Here is a 25,519-nt window from a genome sequence, read left to right as displayed (position 1 = left end):
CCTCCTTTTGTAATCCATTGTTTAAACTTCAAGTAGTCTTCTCAATGCTTGTAATGGCTCTAAATTCTTCCACTGTCTAGCAGATAACGTTAGAAGAAGTTCTTGGCTTTGGTGTATAGTGGCCAATATTTACCATTATACCACAAGGCTGATAGTGGTCCATGATTGCTTATGGAAAGGGTTAGATTGGAGTCCCCTTTCCTTTTTATAAATGTATAGGAGCTTCTCGAGTTTGGCACCTCTTATAAAAATAAGTACCTTTTACCTTAACAACATCATAAAGAAATGTTTACAATATATGGTCCCGAAGAAATTCAGAACTGCTCAGGATGTGTAGATTATAACAAAAACTGTTCAACACATATTTATAAATTGAAGTCCTGACTCTGTTAGGGAGGAGGGTTTGAGAAGGTTTCTGCTGTTTTATTCCTTTTTAAAATTATATTATTTATTGTGTGTACAGTAAAAAAAAAATTCTGAGTGGGAAAAAAGACACTTGTAAGCCATATGAGCATTTTAATGTTCTTCTGGAAGCTAAGTTCCCCTTGGATCTTAATAGTGGAAAGGATGTTTCAGTTCTGTGACACTGCTCACACAAGGGAACCAACCAAAACCATTTACTGTTTGTGTAAGGAGAATTTTGAACTTGCCTACTCTGACATTCAATCTGTGCGCACTCCCTTGAGATAGCTCCTTATCGGGTTTACAGCCAGGGCTAGAATATCCAGCAATGTACTGTCACCTCATTGACATAGCAGACTCCTCGGTCCCGATAGGAGTTAGGCAGAACATTGCTCTGAAGGCCGAACACTGAAGCCTGCACTTTCTTATTCAAGTACTGTTTGAAATCAAGTCACGATTATATGTTAAAATCCGAGGCATCATTTTTAACATTGGATGTGAAGGAATAGGGCACAAGCTTGCCAGAGAGTTGTGAGGGATCTTGCTACAGTCTTCTCTTCATAGTGGTAAGCCAAATGAAGACTTGTGTTATCTTTTAGAAGAAAGGAAAGGGAATGGGAGAACATACACTTGCTCTGGATGATGACTTTGATGTAACATAGAAGGACAAAAGTGTGCACTGCATGTTACATCTTACATAGCAGCTTCAATGAGATTAAAGTGGAAATAAAGTCCCAAGGATAAAGTCATACTTCGATATATTTATATTGACTTTCAAAATTGACATTAAAAAATTCTTCCCATGATCAAGCTGGAGTCACATATTCATCCACTTTTAATTTATACTGTCTTAAGTTAAAGTTACACCTTCCTCAAAGTAAAATTAAAGAATAGCTCTGCTTTCTCCTCCTCCAGCTTCCTTTCCTGGACTTTCTGACTTCCTCCTGTGCCCTTTCTGAAATATTCCATAGGCTTCTTTTCTGGATGATTTCAGGTGACCGGCTTAAGACCAGCTGTAGTATGCACGAGGAATTTTCAGTGTCTCAAAAGTGAAAGAAATGTTGAGTGAGTTTTATTCCTTAAATATCTCACTCTGACGTTAATATATTAAAAGGTAAACCCCCATTTTAGCCTTGCCAAAGCCTTTTCTCAGCCAGCAACACCTCTCCCTTTCTTCCTTTCAAATCGTCCATCAATTTATTTCCTTGGCATAAAGAGTGTCCTTCCCACCTCCAGACTGCAGGATGGAAATATTTTTGTTATTGTGTGGTAATTCCAGATTGGAAATCAAATGTTGTCTCACTATCGTGTCTTTGTTCGTTGCCAAAAAACAGATGGCAGCAAATCCGTGCATGATCTAATCCTCCGGTTTACACTGACCAGTTGCAATTTATTATTTCTTCTACTAATTAGAAGATCTGAATGTGTTTAGCGTCACAAAATTTAATTTATTAAAATGTGTCCACAGACTGAACAAAAAGAAGTTATTAGTAAATTTCGCACTGGGGAAATAAATCTGCTTATTGCTACGACAGTGGCAGAGGAAGGTCTGGATATCAAAGAATGCAACATCATTATCCGCTACGGCCTTGTCACGAACGAGATTGCCATGGTCCAGGTATGTACATGGTCCAGACCTTGTATAACATGTTCCTTCTCATCCCTGTGCTCCTATATGGATTTTTTTTCTTTTTACTAAAACAACACAAAACCTCTTTAGTTGTGTTTTTTTACTAAAAGCAAACAAACAAACAAACAAAACAGTGTTAAAAGATCTGAACAATGGCTGTTTCTTGAACTCCTATAGCAACCTTCTGTAATTTAACTATCAATTCTATTTTGATTGCTATTTCTATCTCCTGGGCATCTCCTGGATGGTCCCTGATTGCCTGTCCTAACTGCCTTCTTTGCATGACTTCAGCAGAGTGTCTCCCAGACCCATCTGGGGTGGGCTAAGTGTTCTCCTGGATTCCAGTTAGGGGAGGGATCGTGAGGCAGAGCTGTCCAAAACATATGTTCATATTTTTAAGACCATGCATGATATTGGCCTCATTACAAGGGTTAGAAGAGGCCTCCTCAGTCTGAAGATGTCAGTGAGCTCCCAGAGGGATAAGGAATCTGAAATACACTGACCACAAATCCCGCTCAGACCTTAGGGAGCCCTGAAGTTCACTTTCTTCCTACAATCAACTTTTCTATATTTTTAATACTTCATAAAATATGGAGTGGGGTCACTTACAAGTACGAAAGAGAGAGGGAGAGGGAGAGGGAGAGGGAGAGAAGTATTCCGTTTAAACCTCTCTTACTCAACTATATTAACAAATTCATGAAAATATATGTCATTATTTTTAACATGTGAAAGATTTTTTTGTTGGTTTGCTACTTTTCATCCTTGGGTAGATGGCAATTTCTAGAAGCTCCTTGAGCAGCTATCTTGCTAGAGAGCAAGATTATTTCAGGGAGTGATCTGTACCGCAGAGGCTTATGACTACAGCATGTGTGTAGTTTGCCTCCAGAATAGGACTATAGTTGATACTTAAGCTCTAGAGCTAGGAAACCAAAACTTAAATGATTAAAAATGTTTTATACCACTTCCAGTGATTGATCCAGTCTAGTTTGTCCCACCCTGTCAGTGCGAGGTGTTCAGATGGGAAGTGGACATTAGCATATATTGTAATTTACATGGATGAAATTTTTAAAGAACAATAAACAAAATTGATGAGCCTAACGTTCACCTTAAGAGGCCTATAGAAATTTGACTCCTTGCTGTCTGTATTTTCTCAGAGAAGTGTGCTCAAAATCCAAAATAGGCTCCCAGGAAGAGTTCTGTTGCTCTCAGAATTCCTGGCGCCAAGGTCAGAAATGAGCCTGTCCTTATTCATCCTTCCAAATAGATGGCTTTGCCATCCAAACCACTCACTTCTCAGGTTTCTGTGGTTTAAGACAGTTGCTCAGGGTGCATTGGCGCTAAATGGGTAGGTGTGTCATTCTGGCCTCTGAGACTTGCCAAAATCGTTCTAAAACATTTGCACTGAAGAACATTTAAGTTTAAAATTTTATCTGCGAGCCATGGGTAATAGCTACCTTGACTAAGAATAGAGGATCATTTTAAGGGCAGGGATACTGAACAAAGACTGTCTTCCCCTGTCCAAACCAGGACAGCTCATAGGAAGACACAACACTTTCTCTCCTTACATTCGCAGGCCCGGGGTCGAGCCAGAGCTGATGAGAGCACCTATGTGCTGGTTACCAGCAGTGGCTCAGGAGTTACTGAACGGGAGATTGTTAACGATTTCCGAGAGAAGATGATGTATAAGGCTATTAACCGCGTTCAAAACATGAAACAGGAGGAGTATGCACATAAGGTATTGTTCTTGGCCACCACCGAGTTTCGTTTTCTTCTGAAAATGGCTACATTTGATTGCCACAGATGCCTTTGTGGCTACATCTTCAGACAGAAATTGTGCTGATTTACCAGCTTCTGTTGGAAGGTTTGTTCTTAGTCCAGATTCAATCACTAAACCCCAAAATCTGGGGCAGAGGATGTGTGTCAGGAAATGCTGAGGGAGTTTGGATTATTGCAGGGAAACTAAACATCAACTTTGGTAATACAAATTTCAGAGGCCCTTTTCCGGAGAGACTTGTGCAGCTTTCGTTCAGACCTACCTGGTAGTTTCCATTGGATCCACTCCATGTGTTCAAGCACAGGATCTTTATTATAGAAATATTTACAAAGCATCTATTGTCTGCCAGACAATATTTTAAAAGCAGAAAACACAGAGAAACACACCATAATACCCTTGTTAGGAGAAGTGGAGCTTCTAGTGTTTGCTTGCTGAGGATGGGGAGGGATGTATATTAACACAAACTTAACAGCGTTGTGTAAAGCACACACAAGGAAGCACAGGAATTAGAGGAGGACAGTGGAGCCAGGCTTGGTGGCTCATGTCTGTAATCCGTGCATTCAAAAAGCTGAGGCAAGAGCTTTATCCAATGAGCTTGAGGCTATTTTGGACTACATAGTGTGTTTAGTTAGTGCCAGCCTGGAGTGGGCTCTGGAGTGAATCCTATTTCAAAACTCCACAAAACAAAACAGAAACTTAAGTGTAGTAAAGTATAACTTAAAATACAACTATGCAGCTACTTTTGAGAAGCTCCACCTAGAGATTGACATCGAGGCTAATTCTGAATGATTATAATTACAACATATGTAATATCTCATATAGCTCTTTCTCAATTTACCAACAGAGCTATTTGAATTGGGAGAAGGAAATACAGTGGGGGGGGGGAATATATTTATACAATATTTCAGGAAACTTTCATACCACTGAAGTAAAGACTGTAACTCTTATAATAGCAAACAATCCATTTAGAAGAAAATTCACACCCTTGCATATGGGTGTGAATGTTAGTTTCTTAACATTAGAATTGGCTCTACCCTAAATAGAGTTTTAGGGAAGGGATGCTTTCAAATTGTTGTGCAAAGTATATAACCAACTCCAAGGTTTCCTGGCCAGGTTTTCATACAAACATATATTTTAAACCCCCTTAAATATAAAGCAAACCAAACATTTCCTACCAAATAATCCTACACAGATTTATTTCCTCATACTTATGACTAAAGGCATAATGAAAAGTCAGTGAGATTCTCGTAAAAGCTGGTGTGTTACTACTAAATTGTCTAGTTCAGCTATAGGATGTTCTATAGCTCGCAGGTCAGATTCTTTCGATATTTAGATTCAAACAGTGTACTAGTTAGTCTCTCAGTGTTTTAATGAAATACCCGATGTGGGCTGACTAATAATGTAAAGAGGTTCATTAGTTTTGTAATTTTCAGCTCATTTACTTCCATAAAACTATGAAAAACATTGAACCCTCTATTCTTTTCTCCACACAGGATTGCAGATGCAAAGTATCTTGGAAAAGAAAATGAAAGTCAGAAGAAGTATCGCAAAGCAACACGACAAGGACCCATGGTTAATAACACTTCTCTGCAAAAACTGTAGTGTGCTGGTCTGCTCAGGAGAAAACATCCACGTAATTGAAAAGATGCATCATGTCAATATGACACCGGAATTCAAGTGAGTACTGAATGATCTGTATTTAAATGTTTTTAGGAGAGGTGAGGACAATGGCATTGTACACATTGTGTCTGCAGAGAGAAACTGAGATTTTTTTTTCTTTCATCAAAGCTTCCCCTTTTGTAGTCTCTCAAATATAATCTGATTTCTTGTGCCTGATTTGAAACTTACTTATCTCTATTGAGATGGAGTAACAGTAAGACACAAAGCAGTTTTGCTATAAAGTATTTAATTTGTGGATGTACGTATTTGTTCTCATTGTTTGAATGACTGAAAAGTTAAAACCACAGCAGACATCAAAGGACACCCAAAGACAATGGGTCACTTGTGAAGTGTGTATGTAGGATGGGACACCCACTTGATTTTTCACAAAAATTCTGGGGAGCAGGAAATGAGAAAGAACAAGATATCAGCTAATCCAACCATGTGGGTCAACAAATCCGACATGAACCTATGGCTGCATAATGTCATTTGGTCATACGTCACTAGCAATACTTCTTCCTCAATAATTTTAGGAGACTATACATTGTAAGAGAAAACAAAGCACTGCAAAAGAAATTTGCTGATTATCAGACAAATGGAGAGATTATCTGCAAATGTGGCCAAGTGAGTAAACTCTAGTGGATTCAGTTTTCTTTTACCCAAAAGGAATGTTCCAATGAACATAAATTTCTTCTTTCTCTTTTGTTTTCTAGGCTTGGGGAACAATGATGGTGCATAAAGGTTTAGATATGCCTTGTCTTAAAATAAGAAATTTTGTAGTCAGTTTCAAAAATAACTCATCAAAGAAACAGTACAAGAAGTGGGTGGAATTGCCTATCAGATTTCCCGACCTTGACTGCTCAGAGTACTGCTTGTACAGTGATGAAGACTAGCTCTTGATTCAGGATTATTATAAAATGTTGCCAACTCAACATCGAATATGATTTTGATTGATGTTTTTGTTACACTGCTGAACTAACTCTAGAATATGTAAATGATGGTTTTGTTTTGCTTTTAGTGATGTAAAGGAACACCACATAATGTATATATTTCATTGTTGGTAAATGTAATTGTTAATCAAAACTTTCAATTTGATGAGTTCTAAAATCACCTGGGCTCAGGGAATAACCATAAGAGATTGTCTTAAATTAATTTAGGAAGACCTGTGCACTGTGGGTAGTCTCATTCTTCAGGCTTGGGTCCTGGATTGTATAAAATTGAGAAAACTAGCTGAGCCCACATTTGCTCTCATAACTCTGCTCTTGACTGTGCAATACAATGTGACAACTTACTCCAAGCTCCTGTCACTGTGACTTCAGTACAGTAATCCATTATAACCTCAAACTGCTAGCTACAATGAATGGTCAGGGTGCTTTAACACAGCAACAGAAAAGTAACTAAAACAGCAGGAATAGGAAACTACCAACAGCACTCAGCACTTCGGAGTGTTATGCAAAGCACTGGAATATAAATGAGAACCCAAGTTACTGATATCAGTCCTGTCCTTTTTTTTCCAGATTTACTTATTTTATGTGTATTTTTGCTTGGCCCACATGTATGTATGTGTGCCATAAGCACTCCTGGTGCCTCTGGAGGTCAGAGGAAGGCACCAGATCCCCTGAGGTTGGAATTATGGATGATTGTGAGCCACTACATGGGTGCTGGAAATCAAACAAGTACTTTTGACCACTGAACCACCCCCTAGCCTTTCTGTCACTAATTTTCACAAATTAGCCCCTCAGCTTCCCCTTCTTCTCTAGCCTTCCCATGGCGAAATGTTGATGACACTATCCGCTATGCTTTTGTTGAAACATTTTGTGGTTTTTAATACACCTACTCATCACAGCAGCTGTTTTGTATACTAAACATCTAGATGTAGTTTTCTCACAAAGCTGAAATCAAAGTTTCAGCCATACCGTTCTGATCCAGAGGCCTTAAAGGAGGGATTCAAGCTCAATGACAATCCATTTCCTTGCAGCTGTCTGGCTAGAATCTCTGTTTTTTTTTTTTTTTTTTTTTTTTTTTTTTTTTTTTTTTTTTGCTACATTTCCACCAGGAATCGCTCTCACATCCTAGGAATGCTTTATTCTGTGTCCTCCTCAGGAAGCCCCCACAACACATCCCATGTGTTTCTTCAGGGCCAGCAATAGAAACTACCAAAGCTACTAAGGTTTCTCGAGTGACTTAACTATAGTAAAAGGGACACAATGCATCATGCTTTGGATAAGGCATTTTATTGATAGGCAAACTTGATACTTAATCTCTGGAATAATAATGTCTGGACATATCTATCCCATGTGGACAGTAGGCCATGCCCACACTCAAAGCAAGGAGATATTCAGGATATCATGCATGAACTGACACGATGTGAGAAGGAATATTGGAGGTCACTTTATAATGACTTGTCATCTGTTTGTTTTTGCTGTTATAATGAACATCTATTGATTATCACTTTGACAAACAGGAACCTTGATAAAGGAAGTAAAGTTACTGAAATGCAGCACCAAGCAGGTTTGGGCTTCTTCTGTCTTCTCTTCTGCAAACACAGTACCATCCCGGAGTACGACCTAATCACCTCTTATGAAGAATGGAATGAAGAAATAATTTTGTATTTTTGCTCTGTGTATTTAATTCCATATTAAGATATCTTAAATCTTCTATTGATGAGAACTGAGCCAAAATGAAGACATCAGCCAGAACTCTTAGGAATATAAACAGGCAAAAGAAGAGTTGATTTCTATAAAATACCTTAAGAATTCCATCTAACTCCATTTAAAGTATTGCTTCATTCTAAAGAATTTTGGAAACTACTCAGGAAACCAAATATCTAAGATAATCAAAAAGACCATTGTAGCAAACATATCCTGTTTTTGAGGTATAAGCAAATGTAATGGTGTTTTTGTTTTGTTTTGTCAATATTTTTTCTTTATTTCAATAAGCGTTATTTCTACTTTAAAATTAAAGATGTTTATTTCAGATACTAATTTAATATGTGATAATATATGAAAACTTAAACTTCAGTAGAAAAATTTCTTTTTAAAAACAAATGCCATTGTTGCATCTTGATAAATTACTGAACACTGTAATATCCTTAATATCTTAACACTGATTAACAGAATATACCCATGACACAAAGTCATGAGTCTGGGATTAAGAGTGCCCATATCTTAGTTCTTTGTTGTTTGATTGGCTTTCACCAACTTCATATCACACAGCTGTGTTCTTCTGACTCATCTTTAGTTAGATAAGGTTTTTCTCGATGCCCTAACATTTGCATGGTTTGTGTTTTTGCTTCATGCCTGTACCTTTTCTCTAACCATAGCCCATGAACAAAAGCCATTAATACATGTCACAAATTTGTGTTCAAAGTGGAATGTTCTAGAAGAGAAGTGGGTATTTTTTTCTCTGCAATTCAGTATCAGCTAGAGCAGAAAGTACTGCCTTGGAAAAAGACAGTGCAGATGTTTACAATTCAGCTGAAAAAGCCAAGGAAAAGTCAGACTCCCTCTTGCCATTGTAGCTTTTAAGATGTGTGAGTCTCAAACACACACTTAGGAGAAGATAGAGCAAAAAGTAGATTCCTACGTTGTCCAACTTAAATCACTTCCTGGATACCAGTGACATCCTGTATCTTACCTAAAACTCCTGCTTTATTGCTATAGTATTTGCTGTTACTCTGATCTTTACTCAAATACAAAGCCATTCTTTGGCCCTTCTTCAGCAGATATTGTTTATGACTCATTAAAAACAAAATCCAGATGTCACTTCCCAGAATTCCGCTGCATTTACATTTCCAGAAGAGAAATGGAGAAAGCTCGTAAGGAAAGGATTACTCATTCTCCCTCAGCATAAAATACTCATGAAATCTCTAAACAAGAATGTGAGTCAGAGCAAGAAGCACAAAACAAGACACAGATTTGATGCTGTTCTAAGAATTGTAAGATTTATGATGTCAATTTGAAACTTTAGAAGTTTGTGGATTTTTTTTTTGCCTTATGTAGTCTTGCTAGAATGTCTTTGGTTTTGTGCATAGAGTGTGTAATAAGATAAACTCGGATGTGGATCATTACTAGTTTGGGAACTTTGAGACAAAACCACTTAAATTCTTTGAGCCCAAAGGACATAATGACTGTATTGGAGAGGTGTTATATAACATAGGCACTGACCTGAGCAATGCTAGCAGTTCACATGCACAAGAAATAAACACAGTGCACAGTGGAAAGAGTCTCAGGACAAGTCAAAGAATGTGGAAAACGCATAGTTATAGATCTGCATTTAGTCTTTAAATACATGCAGAATTGAAGTCTCTCAAATCAACACTTATCATAAAGGGCCATCCCAAGAAGAAGTAATAAGAAGCATGCTTGTTAACATGCCTTTCAGGGTGGCTAAGAAGAGGACTTAGCCTCTGTGGCCAAACCACAAATATCAATGTACACATAAGTATCATTGTATTTGTTCAATGGATTTCATACTTAACCAGATATATCAAAGAATGATTTTAATTATGATCTGTCTTCACCTCAATAACTGATAGTAGTTCTGTACCACTGATTGAGTCAGGGACTACATAAGAAAGAGAATCTGCATTATCAGTAGTAACTTTTGTATAGGACAAATTACAGTTGTTTTCTGTTTGTTTCTAAGTCTTTAAACTTTTTCTCAGATCCAAAGAGACAAAATGTGAACTATGAATCCTTCTCCTAGTCAGGTGAGTCTGACTGATCCTTCCCACTACTTGAATCCACTGCAGCTTCCAGAACTAGTTTCAGACTCTGAACTGGGACCAAGAATCCAGTACAAAATGGTCAGTCTTGAAGATACACCCATACGAGCAACATTATGCAGACTGAACAGATTGTGTTTATATATTTCAGAACACACAAACACACACACACAAACACAAACACACATGCAATTCTTGTGTCCAGCGAACTGAACAAATATACTTAATGAATCAGATAAAAGTAAGGATTTCTACCTAGAGTATTGCATTTTTTAACACCAAGAATAAAGAATAAGTAAGGACATTTTCTTAATGGTTTTCAGTATTTACGAATCAATGCAGACAAGATTAATCATGCAGTAAGAACGCTAAAAGAGAGATGGAGGAAAGAGAAACACTTTAGGTTGTGGGGTATGGAAGAGATTCCCCAAATGTACTCAAAGTTGTTAGCATGTTTAAGGGTCGAAATGTCAGGAATCAATGTCATTAACTAGCTGTAGGAATCAGTTAACCGTAGGAAGCAACAAAAAGCTAATTGGATATTAATTGTCTTTATGCCTTGGAAAAGCAAAAGGCTATTCTCAACACAATCGAGATAGAAGCATTGGAAGGTTAAATGATGCTTAAAGACATGATAGATAGTAGATTTGTCAGAGTCTATAATAGGTGAATAAAAATGTTTGATGGAGGAATATTTCTAGACTTTACTTACCTATACACTAAGCCATCTATTAATGAGATTCAACTCTTCTATAAGTAGTTAAGGGAGGAAAAAAAGACTAATGATGATGTGGACTTCTGATAGAACAGAGGTCATGATTCTCTGAAAGGAACCAAAAGGGGAAGAAAACCCTCTGGGCCTCTGTTTTGGCCACACCCCTCATTTTTAAAGAATGCCTCAAGAGTAATCTCCTTTGAAGAGCTTTATATCAAAGAGGAAGAGAAAGATGGAAAGTTTTAGTAATGGGTCTCAAACGTAAGTCATTTTCAGACTGAGAAATGAGTCAGGAAGCGGCAAAATATTTAAAGCACAGAAGGAAAGAAGTGTCTTGGGAGATGGAAGAGGATGAATGCACAAGTGAAGAGGGAAAGGAAGGCTAGAAAATGAAGGCAATTTCCAGTGCTTTTAGGAAGCAAAAATGCAAATGTGGAAATGAATGAAAGATAAACCTTAAGATAGAAATGCAGCAGAAGTTAGGATTAATTCTGCTGTCATCCATTACCAGACTCTACAAATACTGGAAGATGGCTGGTTTCCATCTACACCTAGAGCTGACCAGGTGCTAGTACCGAGACCCTCCTGGGAGGGAGCTGGACTCACACAAGTGCTCACACATCTGAGAGCACAGGTGAGACCACAACCTCTGCTCAAATTCCTGGCCTAAGAGTAACCCACGCAGAGCCCTCAGGACACAGAAACCAAGGAGCAATCTGGAAAGAGTTCCTTCCATTTTCTGTCTATGTCCTGTGCTGACCCTGTCCACAGCTATCTCTACCCAGACCCTGGTGAGAGAAAACTGGTCCCTCAGTAGTACTTACACACAGGCTTACAGGAGGGTCAAGCCACTGTCAGAATCAGCAAGAACAGCTAACACCAGAAATAAGCAGATGGCAAGAGGCAAGTACGTGAACCTAAGCAACAGAAACCAAGGCAACATAGCATCATCAGAACGCAGTTCCCCCACCACAGCAAGTCCTGGATACCCCAACACACCAGAAAATCAAGATTCCAATTTAAAATCACAACTCACAATGATAGAGAACTATAAGAAGGACATAAATAAATCCTATAAAGAAATACAGGAGAACACAGATAAACAGGTAGAAGACCTTAAAAAGGAAACACATAAAAAACCATAAAACCATGAGCAAACAGGTGAAGGAATTGAACAAAACCATCCGGGACTTAAAATCGAAATAGAAACAATAAAGAAATCACAAAGGGAGACAAACCTGGAGATAGAAAACCTAGGAAAGAGATTAGGAGTCATAGATATAAGCATCACCAACAGAATACAAGAGATAAAACAGAGAATCTAAGGGGCAGAAGATACCATAAAAAACATTGACACAACTGTCAAAGAAAATGCAAAAAGCTCCAGCCCAAAACATCCAGGAAATCAAGGACACACTGAGAAGATCAAACCTGAGAATAATAGGTACAGAAGAGAGTGAAGATTCCCAATTTTCTGGGTCAGTAAATATCTTTAATAAAATTATTGAAGAAAACTTCCCTAACCTAAAGAAAGAGATGCCCATGAACTTAAAAGAAGCTTACTGAACTCCAAATAGAGTGGGCCAGAAAAGAAACTCTTCCCATCACATAATAGTCAATTCACCAAATGCATAAAACAAAGAATATTAAAAGCAGTAAGGGGAAAAGATCAAGTAACATATAAAGGCAGACTGATGAGAAGTACACCAGACTTTTCAACAGAGACCATGAAAGCTAGAAGATCCTGGGCAGATGTCATACAGACTCTAAGGAACACAAATGCCATCTCAAGCAACATTCTAAATTACCATAGATTGAGAAACCAAGATATTCCATGACAAAAAAATTCGCATAATATATTTTGACAAATCCAGCCCTTTAAAGAATAATAGATAGAAAACTCCAACACTAGGGAAGCTACACCCTAGGAACAGCAAGGAAGTAATCTTTGCAACAAACCCAAAAGAAGATAGCCACACAAACATAATTCTACCACTATAACAAAAATAACAAGAAACAACAAACACTATTCCTTAATATCTCTTCATATCAATGGACTCAGATCAACAATAAAAAGACTTGGACAATCAAACTGGATATGTAAACAGGATCTAGCTTTTTGCTGCATACAGGAAACTTTCTCAGAGACAAAGACAGACACTACCTCAGAGTAAAAGGCTGGGAAAAACTTTTCCAAGCAAGGGTCCCAAGGAACATCTGGAGTAGCCATTCTAATAACAAATAAAATTGATTTTCAACCAAAAGTTATAAAAAATGATAAGGAAGGACACTTCATATTCATCCAAGGGCATACACATTAGTAAAAGGCACTTTACTAAAGCTCAAAGCACATATTGCACCACACACAATAATAGAGGGAGACTTCAACACCCCCCCCCATTAGTGGACAGATCATGGAAAAAGAAACTAAACAGAGACAAAGTAAAACTAACAGAAGTTATGAACCAAATGGATTTAACAGACATCAATAGAATATTTTATCATAAAACAAACGAATATACCCTTTTCTCAGCACCTCAGTGTAAATTCTCCAAAACCGAGTATCTAATTGATCACAAAACAGGCCTCAACAAATACAAGAAGATTGAAATAATTCCATGTATCCTGTCAGATCACCATGGACTAAGGCTGGTCTTCAGTAACATCAAAAACAACAAACAGCCCACAGACACATGGAAGCTGAACAATACTCTACTCATTGATAACTTAGTCACAGAAGAAGTTATAGACTTCTTAGAATTTAATGAAAATGAAGGCACAACATATTCAAACTTATGGGATACAATAAAAGCAGTGCTAAGAGGAAGACTTATAGCTCTGAGTGCCCCCCAAAAGAAACTTGAGACAGCATACACTAACAGTTTGACAGTACACTTGAAAACTCCACACCAAATATAGATAAGAGGAGTAGTTGGCAGGAAATAATCAAGCTCAGAGCTGAAATCAACCAAGTAAATCAGACAAACAAACAACAAAACTATATAAAGAATGAACAAAACCAGGAGCTGGTTCTCTGAAAAATTCAAGATAGATACATCCTTAGCCAAAATAACTAGAGGGTACAGATACAGTATTTAAATTAACAAAACCAGAAATAAAAGGTAGATATAACCACAGCAACTGAAGAAATTCAAAAAATCATCAGATCCTTCAACAAAACTGAAAAATCTAAATGAAATGGACCATTTTCTATACAGATACTAGGTACTGAATTTAAATCAGAATCATATAAACCATATAAACAGCCAGCCCTATTACCCCTAAAGAAATAGAAGAAGTCATCCAAAGCCTCCCAACCACCCAAAATAAAAAAAAAACAACAACAAAAAAAACCAAAATAAAGCAAAACAAAAATCGAAACAAAAAACAGGATATGATTGGTTTAGTGTAGAATTCTATAGGACCTTTAAAAAAGACCTAATGTCAATACTCTCCAAACTATTCCACAAAATAGAAAAAGGAAACACTAGCCAATCCCTTCTCTGAGCCACAATTATGCTTATACCTATACCACAGAAAGACCCAACCAAAAAAAAAAAAAAAAAAAAAAAGAAAAAGAAAAAAAGAAAAAAAAAGTAAGAAACTTCAGACTAACAGAATATTAAGAGAATTTTGCCAGTCCTACATCTGATTGAGGGATAATATCCAATATATACAAAGAACTTAACAAAGTTAGACTCCAGAGAATCAAAAAAAAAAAACCCTATTAAAAATGGGGGACAAAGATAAACAAAAAATCTTCAACTGAGGAATATCGAATGACTGAGAAGCACCTAAAGAAATTTTCAACATCCTTAGTCATCAGGGAAATGCAAATCAAAGCAACCCTGAGATTCCACCTCACTCCATTCAGAATGGCTAAAATCAAAAACCCAGGTAACAGCAGATGCTGGCAAGGATTTGGAGAAAGAGAAACATTCCTCCATTGTTGGTAGGATTGCAAGATGGTACAGCCAGTCTGGAAACCAGTCTGGCTGTTCCTCAGAAAATGGGATGTAGTACTAGCTGAAGACCCAGTTATACCACTCCTGGGCATATACCCAAAAGATGCTCTAACATACAACAAGGACACATGCTCCACCATGTTTATACAACCCTTATTTATAATAGCCAGATTCTGGAAAGAACATAGATGTCCTTCAGCAGAGGAATGGATACAGAAAATGTGGTACATTTACACAATAGAGTAGTACTCAGCTCTTGAAACAATGACTTCATAAAATTCTTAGGCAAATGTATGGATCTAGAAAATATCATCCTGAGTGATGTAACCCAATCACAAAAAGCACCCATGATATGCATTCACTAATAAGTAGATATTAGCCCAAACACTAGGAATAAAGATAAAGTCCACAGAACACATGAAGCTCAAGAAGGATGACCAAAGTGTGGATGCTTCATTCCTTCTTAGAAGGGGGAACAAAAATATTCTCAGGAGGAAATATGGAGACAAAGTTTGGAGCAGAGTCTGAATGAAAGGCCATCCAGAGACTGAATGCCCCACCTGGGGATTCAGCCCATATACAGCCACCAAATCCAGACATAATCGCTGATGCCAAGAAGTACAAGCTGACAGGAGCCTTATATAGCTGTCTCCTGAGAGGCTCTGCCAGAGAATAACAAATACAGAGGCAGATGCTCGCAACCAACCATAGAACTGAGAAAGGAGTTCTTAATGGAGGAGTTAGAGAAACAATTGAAAAAGTTGAAGGGGTTTACAACCTTATAAAAACAACAATACCAACCAACCAGAGATCCCAGAGATTAAACCACTTTACAAAGAGTACACATGGATGGACCCATGGCTCCACCTTCACATGTAGCAAAGGATGGCCTTGTTGGACATGAATGGGAGGAGAAGCCCTTGGTCCTGGCCAGGCTTGATGCCCCAGTGTAGGAGAATGTCAATGCAGGGAGAAGGTAGGGGGTGAGTGAGTCTGTGAACACCCTAATAGAAGCAGTGTAAGGGAGGGTGCCATATGGAGAGAAATATGGAAAATGGATTAGCATTAGAAATGTAAATCAAATATATCCAATAAAATTAGTAAAAAACAAAACAAAACGAAAATCTAAGAAGACTGGAAGGTGGAAGTGGAGGCCTAAGGAAATCAGTAACGATTTTAAATTCTCTTTGATGAATTCATTAATGGCTCCTCAGAAACTCAGACTACCAAGGAGAACTCTAAAGAGAAACAACTCTTCAGTGAACACATATGGGGCACTAGGCTGATTTATATAATATTTGTGCACTCAGAATGTTTTCAGAAGCTGGACATGGTAGCTTGTCCCTGCAGTCACAGGCAGGAAGATCATATTGAACATCAGCCAAGGATGTCTATCAAAGAAAAATAAAAATGGAAACGAAAATCAAAACCATTAAGAACAAACAAAATCTCCACCCCCACCCCACCCCCACAGCAGGGCAGGGGATTTATTACTGATCAGTTTGATCCTATCTGATTCATATGATGCTGAGTCTCTCCCAGCATGTGATTACATTTATAAGAACTCATTAGCAACAACCAAGTTAATTAAAAACTAACTAAAATATTTACTTTTTTACACACAAAAAGAAGATTCCTTTGAATCTCTTTTCCCAAAAAGAGCCATTTACTGTTTCCCGAGTCCCACTTCTAAGTCATAAAAGCCACTTATAGTTTGATCATCTATAAAGCTCGAGATAATGAGTGGAGAGAGGCAAAGGATTGCATGTGGAATCTCTGTGAAGAAGCCTGGCAGAAGGGGTCAGGGAAATAAAAAATATTACCAGGCCATTTGATGAAGATAATTTCAAAGACTTTTAAGAAAAAATAGAGGAAATAAGATAGCATGACAGATGGTTGTGAGCCACCATGTGGTGGCTGAGATTTGAACTCAGGACCTCTGGAAGAGCAGTCAGTGCTCTAACCACTGAGCCATAGATGATAGATATGAGGGCAGATAGAGTTAGTTACATGAAAAGATGGATAGCTGATATAGACATATTGGAAGCAACATACAGATAAGAATGTGGATCATTAGAGATGTTATCTTTGGTGTTAAATATCAATAGCAGTTTATCACTACTCAGTTGTCTAGGTTTAGCTGAAAAAATGACTTTTTTTCTATCTTCAAAAATGACAATCACATCTGCAAATATTTGCTAGACTACTGCTAGACACAAAACTATGTCCTCCACTTCCTGTGCCCTCTCATAAGAAATATGTTTTAAATGTTTGGAGAGATATCAGTGGTATTGAAAAAGGGTAGCTTCTACTACAATTTTTTTTTCTTTTATGCAATATTGGGGTTTGAACCTAGGCAATATGATATATGCAACCTATGATCTATATCCCCCAAAGTCCTGTATTTTTATTTTGATATAGAATTTCATTAAGTTTCTCAGGCTCTCCTTAAATTCACCCTGTAGCATAGACTGTCTTAATTTCTCATTGCTAAGCCTACTAAGTCTCTACAGTTCAAGCCAGAGCTACCATGCTTAGCTCTACTACACTTGAAATTTATTACTAATGTCTATATCAAATTGGTATATGAACATGACACTTCTGTGCTCTGATGCCTGGCTGTTATCATTATTGTCCAGTGTAACTCTCTGTCTCTTCCAAGTTAAATTTCATACAGTAGTTTCTTCTAAATATACAACATAGCACAGTGAATTTTTCACTGCTCTATGAAGCCAACTTTGGTAAAACCCATGCTAATTTCCCCGCCTTCACACTAGCTTTCCTCAAACATCATGTTCTTAACCTCTACATGCTGGAGAGCATTCTTTACATATTACCTTAAACCTGCTTACTAGTTATTTTATATATTTTCCTTTCTTTTTTAAAAAAATATTTATTTATATGAATACACTGTAGGTGTCCTCAGACACACCAGAAGAGGGCATCTGATCCCATTACAGATGGTTGTGAGCCACAATATGGTTGCCGGGATTTGAACTCAGGACCTCTGGAAGAGCAGTCAGTGCTCTTAACCGCTGAGCCATCTCACCAGCACCCATATTTTGCTTTCTGTTATCAATACATCTGTTCTTTTCACCCATTCATCAGTTCACTATGTATCAATCTATCACATATATCCAGTCTCCACTGCATTTACTAGCCATATAATTCAGATGTTATGCAAAAAAACAATATATTTTGAAAGAAGGGAATCTTCAGAAAGGAACTAAATGGGGGTGACATTTTCATGGTGCTCTGCGAAGCCAGATGACTACCTTAAAAGGCAGCATAGGGGTATCCCAGGTAAAATAAACAACATGTGCTGAGTCCCAAGTGAAGGAGAAAATGTTTTCTAGTCAAAGAACTAGGTGAACAGAGCAGAGTGGTTAATCAGGACATCTAATAAAAATGGCTGCAGCTATGGAGCTGGAGTGGAGAGAAAGCCACAGGAGACCCTGGTGACTACTGTCTAGAGTTGCATTTAAGTTAAAAGTAATCAGACGCCACTGGGGATTTTCATCAGGGGAGTGGAAGGAATTGATTTTCTCTGTAGCTACTCTGATGAAGTAGTGAGCGGGGTCAATGCAGACACAGACAGAGAACAGTTGGACGATATCAGGCTAGTTTACCAGTGTGGATCAGCGTAAAGGAAATGAAAGGTATTTTGATGGGAGATGTGTTGATACCAAAGTACAATCAAGGAAAAGAAAAATCAAGGATTCAGAAAGGAGAGACCCTCCAATGCATTGCTGTGGTGACCAGGAATAGACTTTCAGGGAGGAACCCAAAGTCCTGTTCTTGTGGAGAGGGCCAGGATCCCCAGCAAAGGAAATTCCATACGCACAGTAGGTCTTTGACTTCATGGGTCTCAACTCCCTTCAGGACAGCAACATCCAGTGTTTGACTCTGGGATCGAACTGCCTCTGCTTTTAATTAGGACACTTTCAATTATTCTTCACGTTTTCTGATACAATTACTTACTTTTCCCCTCTCAAGTCTGTAAAACGTGAAGAGAAGTAATAGTGTTTATGGTTCAAGCGTAATCGGATAACAGACGGCACACCCAGGGCAGCCCTGGCGCAAAGCAAACACCCAGTAAATGTTTATTGCTAGCTGCTGAGGAGTAAATTAATGAAAGGATCAAATGAGAAAGTGTGTGTGGCCCAGAAAATGAAGCACTTACAACACGAAGAAAGCATCCCAGAGCAAAGGCCAAGTCTCTGTTTTAAAGAACTCTTTCATGGGTGTACTTTCCTATTAAAATGAACCTTGTGCAGAATGATTTTTTTTAATGATAGCTAAAATGTCTTGCATAAAATAGGACCATTTAGAAGTAGCTAGAAAGAGGGGGTTGTTGACAAAAAATTGTGGGGAAGGTGTTTTAGAAACAAGACAAGGACGATGCAGCCCAAGTAGAAGAGCCGATTTGTGGAAATCCCACCGTTGTCTCAAATACCACTCAATCTGCTTCTGAACACTTGAGCTGGTTGCATTTGACTTTGGTTGTCAGGGCTGTCAAGGCAGGACAATATGGGAATGATGCAGATGTCACGCACATAAAAAAGAGATACAGGGAATTCTGAATAACAAATGCTAAACACACTGTACAGTGAGTGGCTCAGAGGAAGTAGTTAATAAATTTGAATTTTCTTTTCTGGCTTGAGGTAGGAGCCAGTGTCTCTGACCTTGAGAAGTTGGCAAGTTGATTAAGAGTTCACTAATGAGAAGTGTGAAAATATCAGAGAGAAAGTGGGCATGTAAGAGAGCGTGGCACTGAGTACAGGTGTCAGAGTTCAGAAAAGCCAGCAATCCACTGAAAAGTCCCCTTGATTATTTGAGAAATGCTTCTGGATTAGAAGGAGTAAGCAATTTAAGTAATATCATATATATTAAGTGTTCCATTTACATTGATTTAGTACAGTTTCAAGAGTAGATTATCGTAGGAAGTGTGTTCTAAATGGGAAAGACAGAAGAAGAAAGACTAACATATTTTACACGTCTATTGGAATGCCATGCTGGAGTGCCATACTGTGTCTGGGCTTGCCATACTGTCTGGACAATATGATGTCATTCTAGTTTCTTAAGCAAGGAAATGACATGTTTTAGGAAAAGAAAATGACATGTTTCTTGTTATTCTAGCTTCTGGAGCAGGAAAATGACATGTTTTGGAAAAGATGACCTACAAGGGGTTTACGGGCTACATCATAGATTGAAGCAAGGGGCTGGGGGGGGAGGGTAGACTTGGAAAGAAAAAGATTAAGAAAGGAGTTGGAAGCAATCATCCTGGCTGAGGTAACAGAAATCTGGACTTGGTCATTGGCAGTGGGAATGGAAGGAAAGAGTGGTTCTGGATGCTTCTGTAATAAAATCGCTAGCTAAGAAAAATACTGCTGGCACGAAGTCGATGGCAATATATAAAATAAATACAAAAGTGCAGCACAGTTGGCGACAGAAACAAATACAAGTAATTTATTTGCATTACCTTATTTTTGCCCTCAGTGTGACTCATAGCTCTGTTTGGCTGTCATCTGCTGCCACGAGCCCTTGTGCTGCTGGCATATGAAATCACGACTTCATTGCTCCCGAGATCTTGTTCAATGAGCTTTAGCTGTTTCCTATTCAAGGCACACTGATGCCTGGCTTATGGTTCATATGATTCTCTTGCCTTGAGAAAAGGGCTCAATGTGAGTCAGAATCTTTTTTAGTTGTTAATGAGGTCAACCCGTTAGAACTCTGCTTCCCTGAAGGAATGGCCAGTGGTTGGTGGCAACTCCCTGTATTCATCTACAATTTAACAACAAAGAAAATGAGCTACAGCATCCTGCCATTGAGCATAAAGCAGAAAAGTGGCCAACTGTAAGAAAGACAATCATCAGCAGTAAATATTCACAGCAGTGCCTTGATCTTAGACTATCTAATGTGTCATGTTTTTTTATGATAGCAGAAACTGACTGATGTCTCTCAACAACCAAGTAAAAAGTTCAAGGCTAATATTTCAATACTCCAGAGAGTATGTTGCTGGGTATCTTTAAAATATATATATTTTAAAAATACCTTAAACTGTTAACTATAATGATAGTGTTAAAACTTTCAGATTATTTTGGGTAAGGATATAGCTCGGTGGTAGGATACTTGCTCAGCATTCATGAGATCCTGGCTTTGATCCCTTACACTGAGAAAGAGAGGAGATGGGAAGAAAGAGGAAGGAGAAAGAAGAGGAGCCAGAGAATAAAGAAGAAAGAAGGAGGAGGAGGAGGAGGAGGAGGAGGAGGAGGAGGAGGAGGAGGTGGAGGAGGAGGAGGAGGAGAGGAAGAAGAAGAAGAAGAAGAAGAAGAAGAAGAAGAAGAAGAAGAAGAAGAAGAAGAAGAAGAAGAAGAAGGAGAAGGAGAAGGAGAAGGAGAAGGAGAAGGAGAAGGAGAAGGAGAAGGAGAAGGAGAAGGAGAAGGAGAAGGAGAAGGAGAAGAAGAAGAAGAAGAAGAAGAAGAAGGTAGAGAAAACCTCTAGACCAAGTTGATAATTATCTAATAGCCACATTTTAAAGTGAAATAGACAAAATTTAGAATCTTGTTTATTTAACTCTCTAGATATACTTTCAAGATGAAAATGATTAAGATAATGTGTCTTATTTTATGTTTTCAAGCTTTCAAAAGCCAATGCATATGTTATGCAGGCTCTTCTGCAAGTGATCAGCAAGCCTGTGTGGCCAGTGGCCATGGCAATGGATGCTGCAGTTTTAGACACTTTTCAAAAGAAAAATATAGACAGAGTTTGGCTTAAATGTGAAGTTTTCAATTCACTCATTGAAGGTTATTTAACCCCAAATTCTTTCATTTTTCTTTTCCTTTTAGCTTTCTTATATTCTAGTTGCATACATACAATCAATCAAAAACTAAATAATAGTTTTTAATAGATGGTGTGACTCTCCTGTAGTTTAAGCATGTCTTACCTGCAAATTCATGTTGTGTTCTAAAACCTAGTGTACAGAGATGGGACCATACAAAGCCATAAAAGCTCTGTCTGCACAGATGGGATTCAGCACTCTGTTAACAGCTTGGGAGACTCTAAGTAGAACTTTCTGCCCTTCTACCTTCTGCCATCAGATGCTACAGAAACAAGGAGCCACCGCATACCAAGTAAGTTGATCTTGGACTTAGGAGGCCCTAGAACTCTGAGAAATAAACTTGTATTGCTCCAAAAATTTTCAGTCTTGTGTATTTGTTAGAACAGTTTCCCCAGCCACAGAGAAAACTATTCAAGGCCATATTCCAGTACCTGAGCCTGACCATTCACATCTGTCCTCCTATAGCTACTGTCCTAGGTTATGTCACGTGCCTCAACTAGCATCGTGCCCCTTTGCAGATGGCTTGAAGCCAAGCAGGAGAAAACCGATGTGGATAAACAAGTCTATTTCACTCACTCCATTTTTGACAACTGTGCAGGGACATCCCAGCTCCTGAGATCCTGGCTGGGCTGGATGAGGCCTGGTTTAAGATGTAGCATTTTTGTTTTGAGCCACTATGTCTCTATTACTTTTCTGCAGAGAACTGAGAATTATGCCCCACTCCAGTTCAATAACCAAACAAACCCTATTTGCATCACTCCATCTTAGGGTCTGTGCACAATGCACAGTATTTACAAAAGAATATTGTCTCTGTAGTGTGGAGTTATGGGAGGAAAGAGTCAGACTTCCTCTGATTTATGTATCTTTTAAATAAACTTCTCCACGTGCTGGTAAGTCCACAGCTCCTCCTGACCCTTTCTCTTTATCTCCCTGTACTTTTTTTTATCACCATTCTTTTTCTATACCTTAACCTACTTAAAGACCAAAAATAACAATGGAAGAGATAATACGTTCAAAAACAGTCAGTTCCATACTTGGGTTGAAGTGTGAGATAATTATCACCAGGCTAATTGATCATTAACAGAATTGTGTGATTGTTACTCTTCACTTGACTTGACAGGTTTGGTGTCACCTAACAAGATGTGCGTGCCTCAGGTTGTGTTTCTGAGAGCATATCCTGAGAGCTTTAACTAAAGAGGGGAGCAAATGTAGGCAGAACATCCCATGGGCTCAGGTATAGACTTCTTTCAAGACTAAAAAAAACCAAGAAAGCCACATGACGGCTAGCAGTCCTCTCTACCTGCTTCTGAAAGGTGACACAGGGCGCTCACCACTTCCCACTCTGACCACCATTCCTTCTGTCTATGGAGAACAATATTCTCTCATGCGCTGTTAGACAAAATCAACCATGTATCCACTAAGTTCTCTTCTTGACAGGAATTTGGTCACAAGAAGAAAAGTCACTAATACACTATATGGAAGGCAGGACATCCACTAAGAACAATATGCCCTGCTTCTATTTCTTTGGCTTTCTGGGGCCTATTTGCTGGGTAGGCATGCAGGACAGTTGCTTGGTTTGCACCAGATTTACTTGTTAACATTAGTGCTGCCTCCTCTAACACAGTTCCTCACCTACCCACCCTCCCAGGGACTCTACCTTCACATACACTCTTTTTTTTTTTTTATTACAACATCAGTGATGGTGGCTCTTTGCTCTCCCTTCCCTGAATACTCTATGCACTACTGGACTCCTGAAGGCCTTAGACTGGCAGACATGCCTTTCACAGGTCTGAGCCGGGGCAGAGGGTGGAGATATAAGGATCCTTTTTATCTTGAAGCTTGGTTTTATCTGTTACATACTAGTGTCTGTCCCAGCATAGTACAGAAAAACTAGTCCCAGAGCAGTGCCACCAACAGAACACAGCCTTTCCTTTCTTCGTCTTCCTGGTTCTCTGTCCTTCCTCATAACTGAGACTGGACTGAGAGCTTTTACCAGGTTGGAAGAGGAGAAATACGGAAAGGAAACTCTAGCTATGAGGATTTGAATAGAAGGGGGAAAATCCAACTTTTCCACATCTGTTGGGTCCCAATGGCCCCAGAGGCTCTACAGAACTCTGTGCCCTTTTCGGCCAACCCATCTGCTTAATCAAGGTAAATCCCTCACTAAAATTTGTCCAACAGTTTTGTACGATGTTGACCAGTACACTGATTTTCCAATTTCTACCACTTCTGAAGTTCTATTAAAAATAGCTGCTTTTTATGATTAAATGATATTCTAGGAAGATTAAAGTTTCCTAGCTGCTACAACCACAGTATTGCTGGTTAGGGTGTGCACGTTTTGAAATTTCACTGATTAAACTGTCATAGGAAGGTGACAGGGAGTTTAGTTAAATCTCGGTTTACTAATCCATAAAAGAGATACTTCCAATAAATAGCTGGTAAACTCTCCTCGGTTCTCAGGGAGAAAAAAAGAGCTGCAGTAAAGTCTCCTCTTACTAATGCCCCACTCATAATATAAACCCCACAGCTCATGTAGAAAGACACCCTGGTGCAGTAGCACAGGATTACATGTCCACTGAATGAAAACAATGACTGATATCTGGTTGCATCTCAAAAACAAACCTGACCATTTACTGACTACGTCTGAAAGCATCCCCTTTAGTGTTTTCAACGCCAGATCCACTCAGAGCACAGGCGTCTCTCAGCCTCTCTACCCTCCCTCATTTATCTGGCCATAAGCACTTATTAAACACATATTTTAAGGCAACCATTGTCCCTAAGCCCTGGGTATGTGGTTAACATAAATAGCTGCCTAATAGAGGTGTGTGGGGGACAGAGACAAGAAGTAAGAAAGCCAGTAAGTGAGAACAGTGTCACAGGATGTTGGAATGCAGTGAGCTCCGTAGAAGCTAGAAAGAATAAGAAGAAGTAGAAGGTTAAAAAAAAAGTCAGTTTTATTTTTACATCCTTACTTGGTCATTTATTTATTTATTTATCTATCTATCTATCTATCTATCTATCTATCTATCTATCTATCTATCTATTTATTTATTTCAGTACTGAGGATTGAACCTAAGGCCTCGGGAACATGAACAAAGCACACTACTGCCAAGCTGTAGCAGTATTTGTATCTACCCTGAGTCAGAATGATCAACTACATCACATTGCATTTTATTTATTTTTAGTTGTTTATTCAATTATTTTCATCACCATCGTTATCATTATTATTTGTGTGTGTTTTGAGGGGAAGTATTTGTCTAGTGTTTTAAATATGATTGTGTTATGTAGGTCACTCTGACCTGGGGTATCTTAGGTAGCCCAAGCTAGTCTAAACCTAGCAATCTTCCTGCTTTGTCCTTTTTCCCAGTGCTAAAAACAAGTTTTTCCAACCAGTAAGATGGGTTGATTTAAAATGGGTAATAAGGCAACATTAGAAATTGAACATTTGAGGAATTATGTTTATTTATGGTGTCCTTCGTCATACATTTTACATCCCCATCTCTTTTGCTCTTTCCTGAAGCCCACTGGACATTGAAACTGATTTGCTTGTAATTTAAGGTCAGAATAGGACAACTGATTTTTCTCTTTTGACCTTTAGTCCTTTTTTTTTTTCACGCTTCTGCAGCTTTTATTTTTGCATGTAAACCACTGGGGGAGTCTTGATGGTGGGCACCCTATTACATTGGAGTCCTGAGGGCTCCAGACACTAGCTGGGAAGTCGGGTGGCAGAAACAAGATTCAATGATCACATGATTACAAAGCTGGGCTCCAACAGGGCTCCAGGTGGTCAGGTGTGGACATCTAAAG

The 25,519-nt window shown here is 38.5% G+C and overlaps 1 protein-coding gene across 1 annotated transcript in view; it reads left to right on the top strand.

The window, feature by feature from the left end:
• The window catches only part of IFIH1 (interferon induced with helicase C domain 1), a gene marked incomplete at its 5' end in the record, with an annotated part of 45,207 nt that extends 38,092 nt beyond the window's left edge, over nt 1-7,115 (top strand). The window contains 5 exons of the mRNA XM_080927931.1: nt 1,871-2,020; nt 3,606-3,795; nt 5,300-5,483; nt 5,999-6,089; nt 6,179-7,115. Of these exons, the coding sequence (XP_080784057.1) occupies nt 1,871-2,020; nt 3,606-3,795; nt 5,300-5,483; nt 5,999-6,089; nt 6,179-6,358 (795 nt within the window). The 3' untranslated portion in view covers nt 6,359-7,115. The remainder of the gene's footprint in view (nt 1-1,870; nt 2,021-3,605; nt 3,796-5,299; nt 5,484-5,998; nt 6,090-6,178) is intronic.
• Nucleotides 7,116-25,519: the final 18,404 nt, after the last annotated feature.

This window comes from Micromys minutus, assembly GCF_963924665.1.
Source record: "Micromys minutus genome assembly, chromosome: 13".
Lineage (NCBI taxonomy): Eukaryota > Metazoa > Chordata > Mammalia > Rodentia > Muridae > Micromys > Micromys minutus.
The sequence above is the reverse complement of the archived record's forward strand: the minus strand, read 5'-3'. Positions and strand labels throughout refer to the sequence as shown.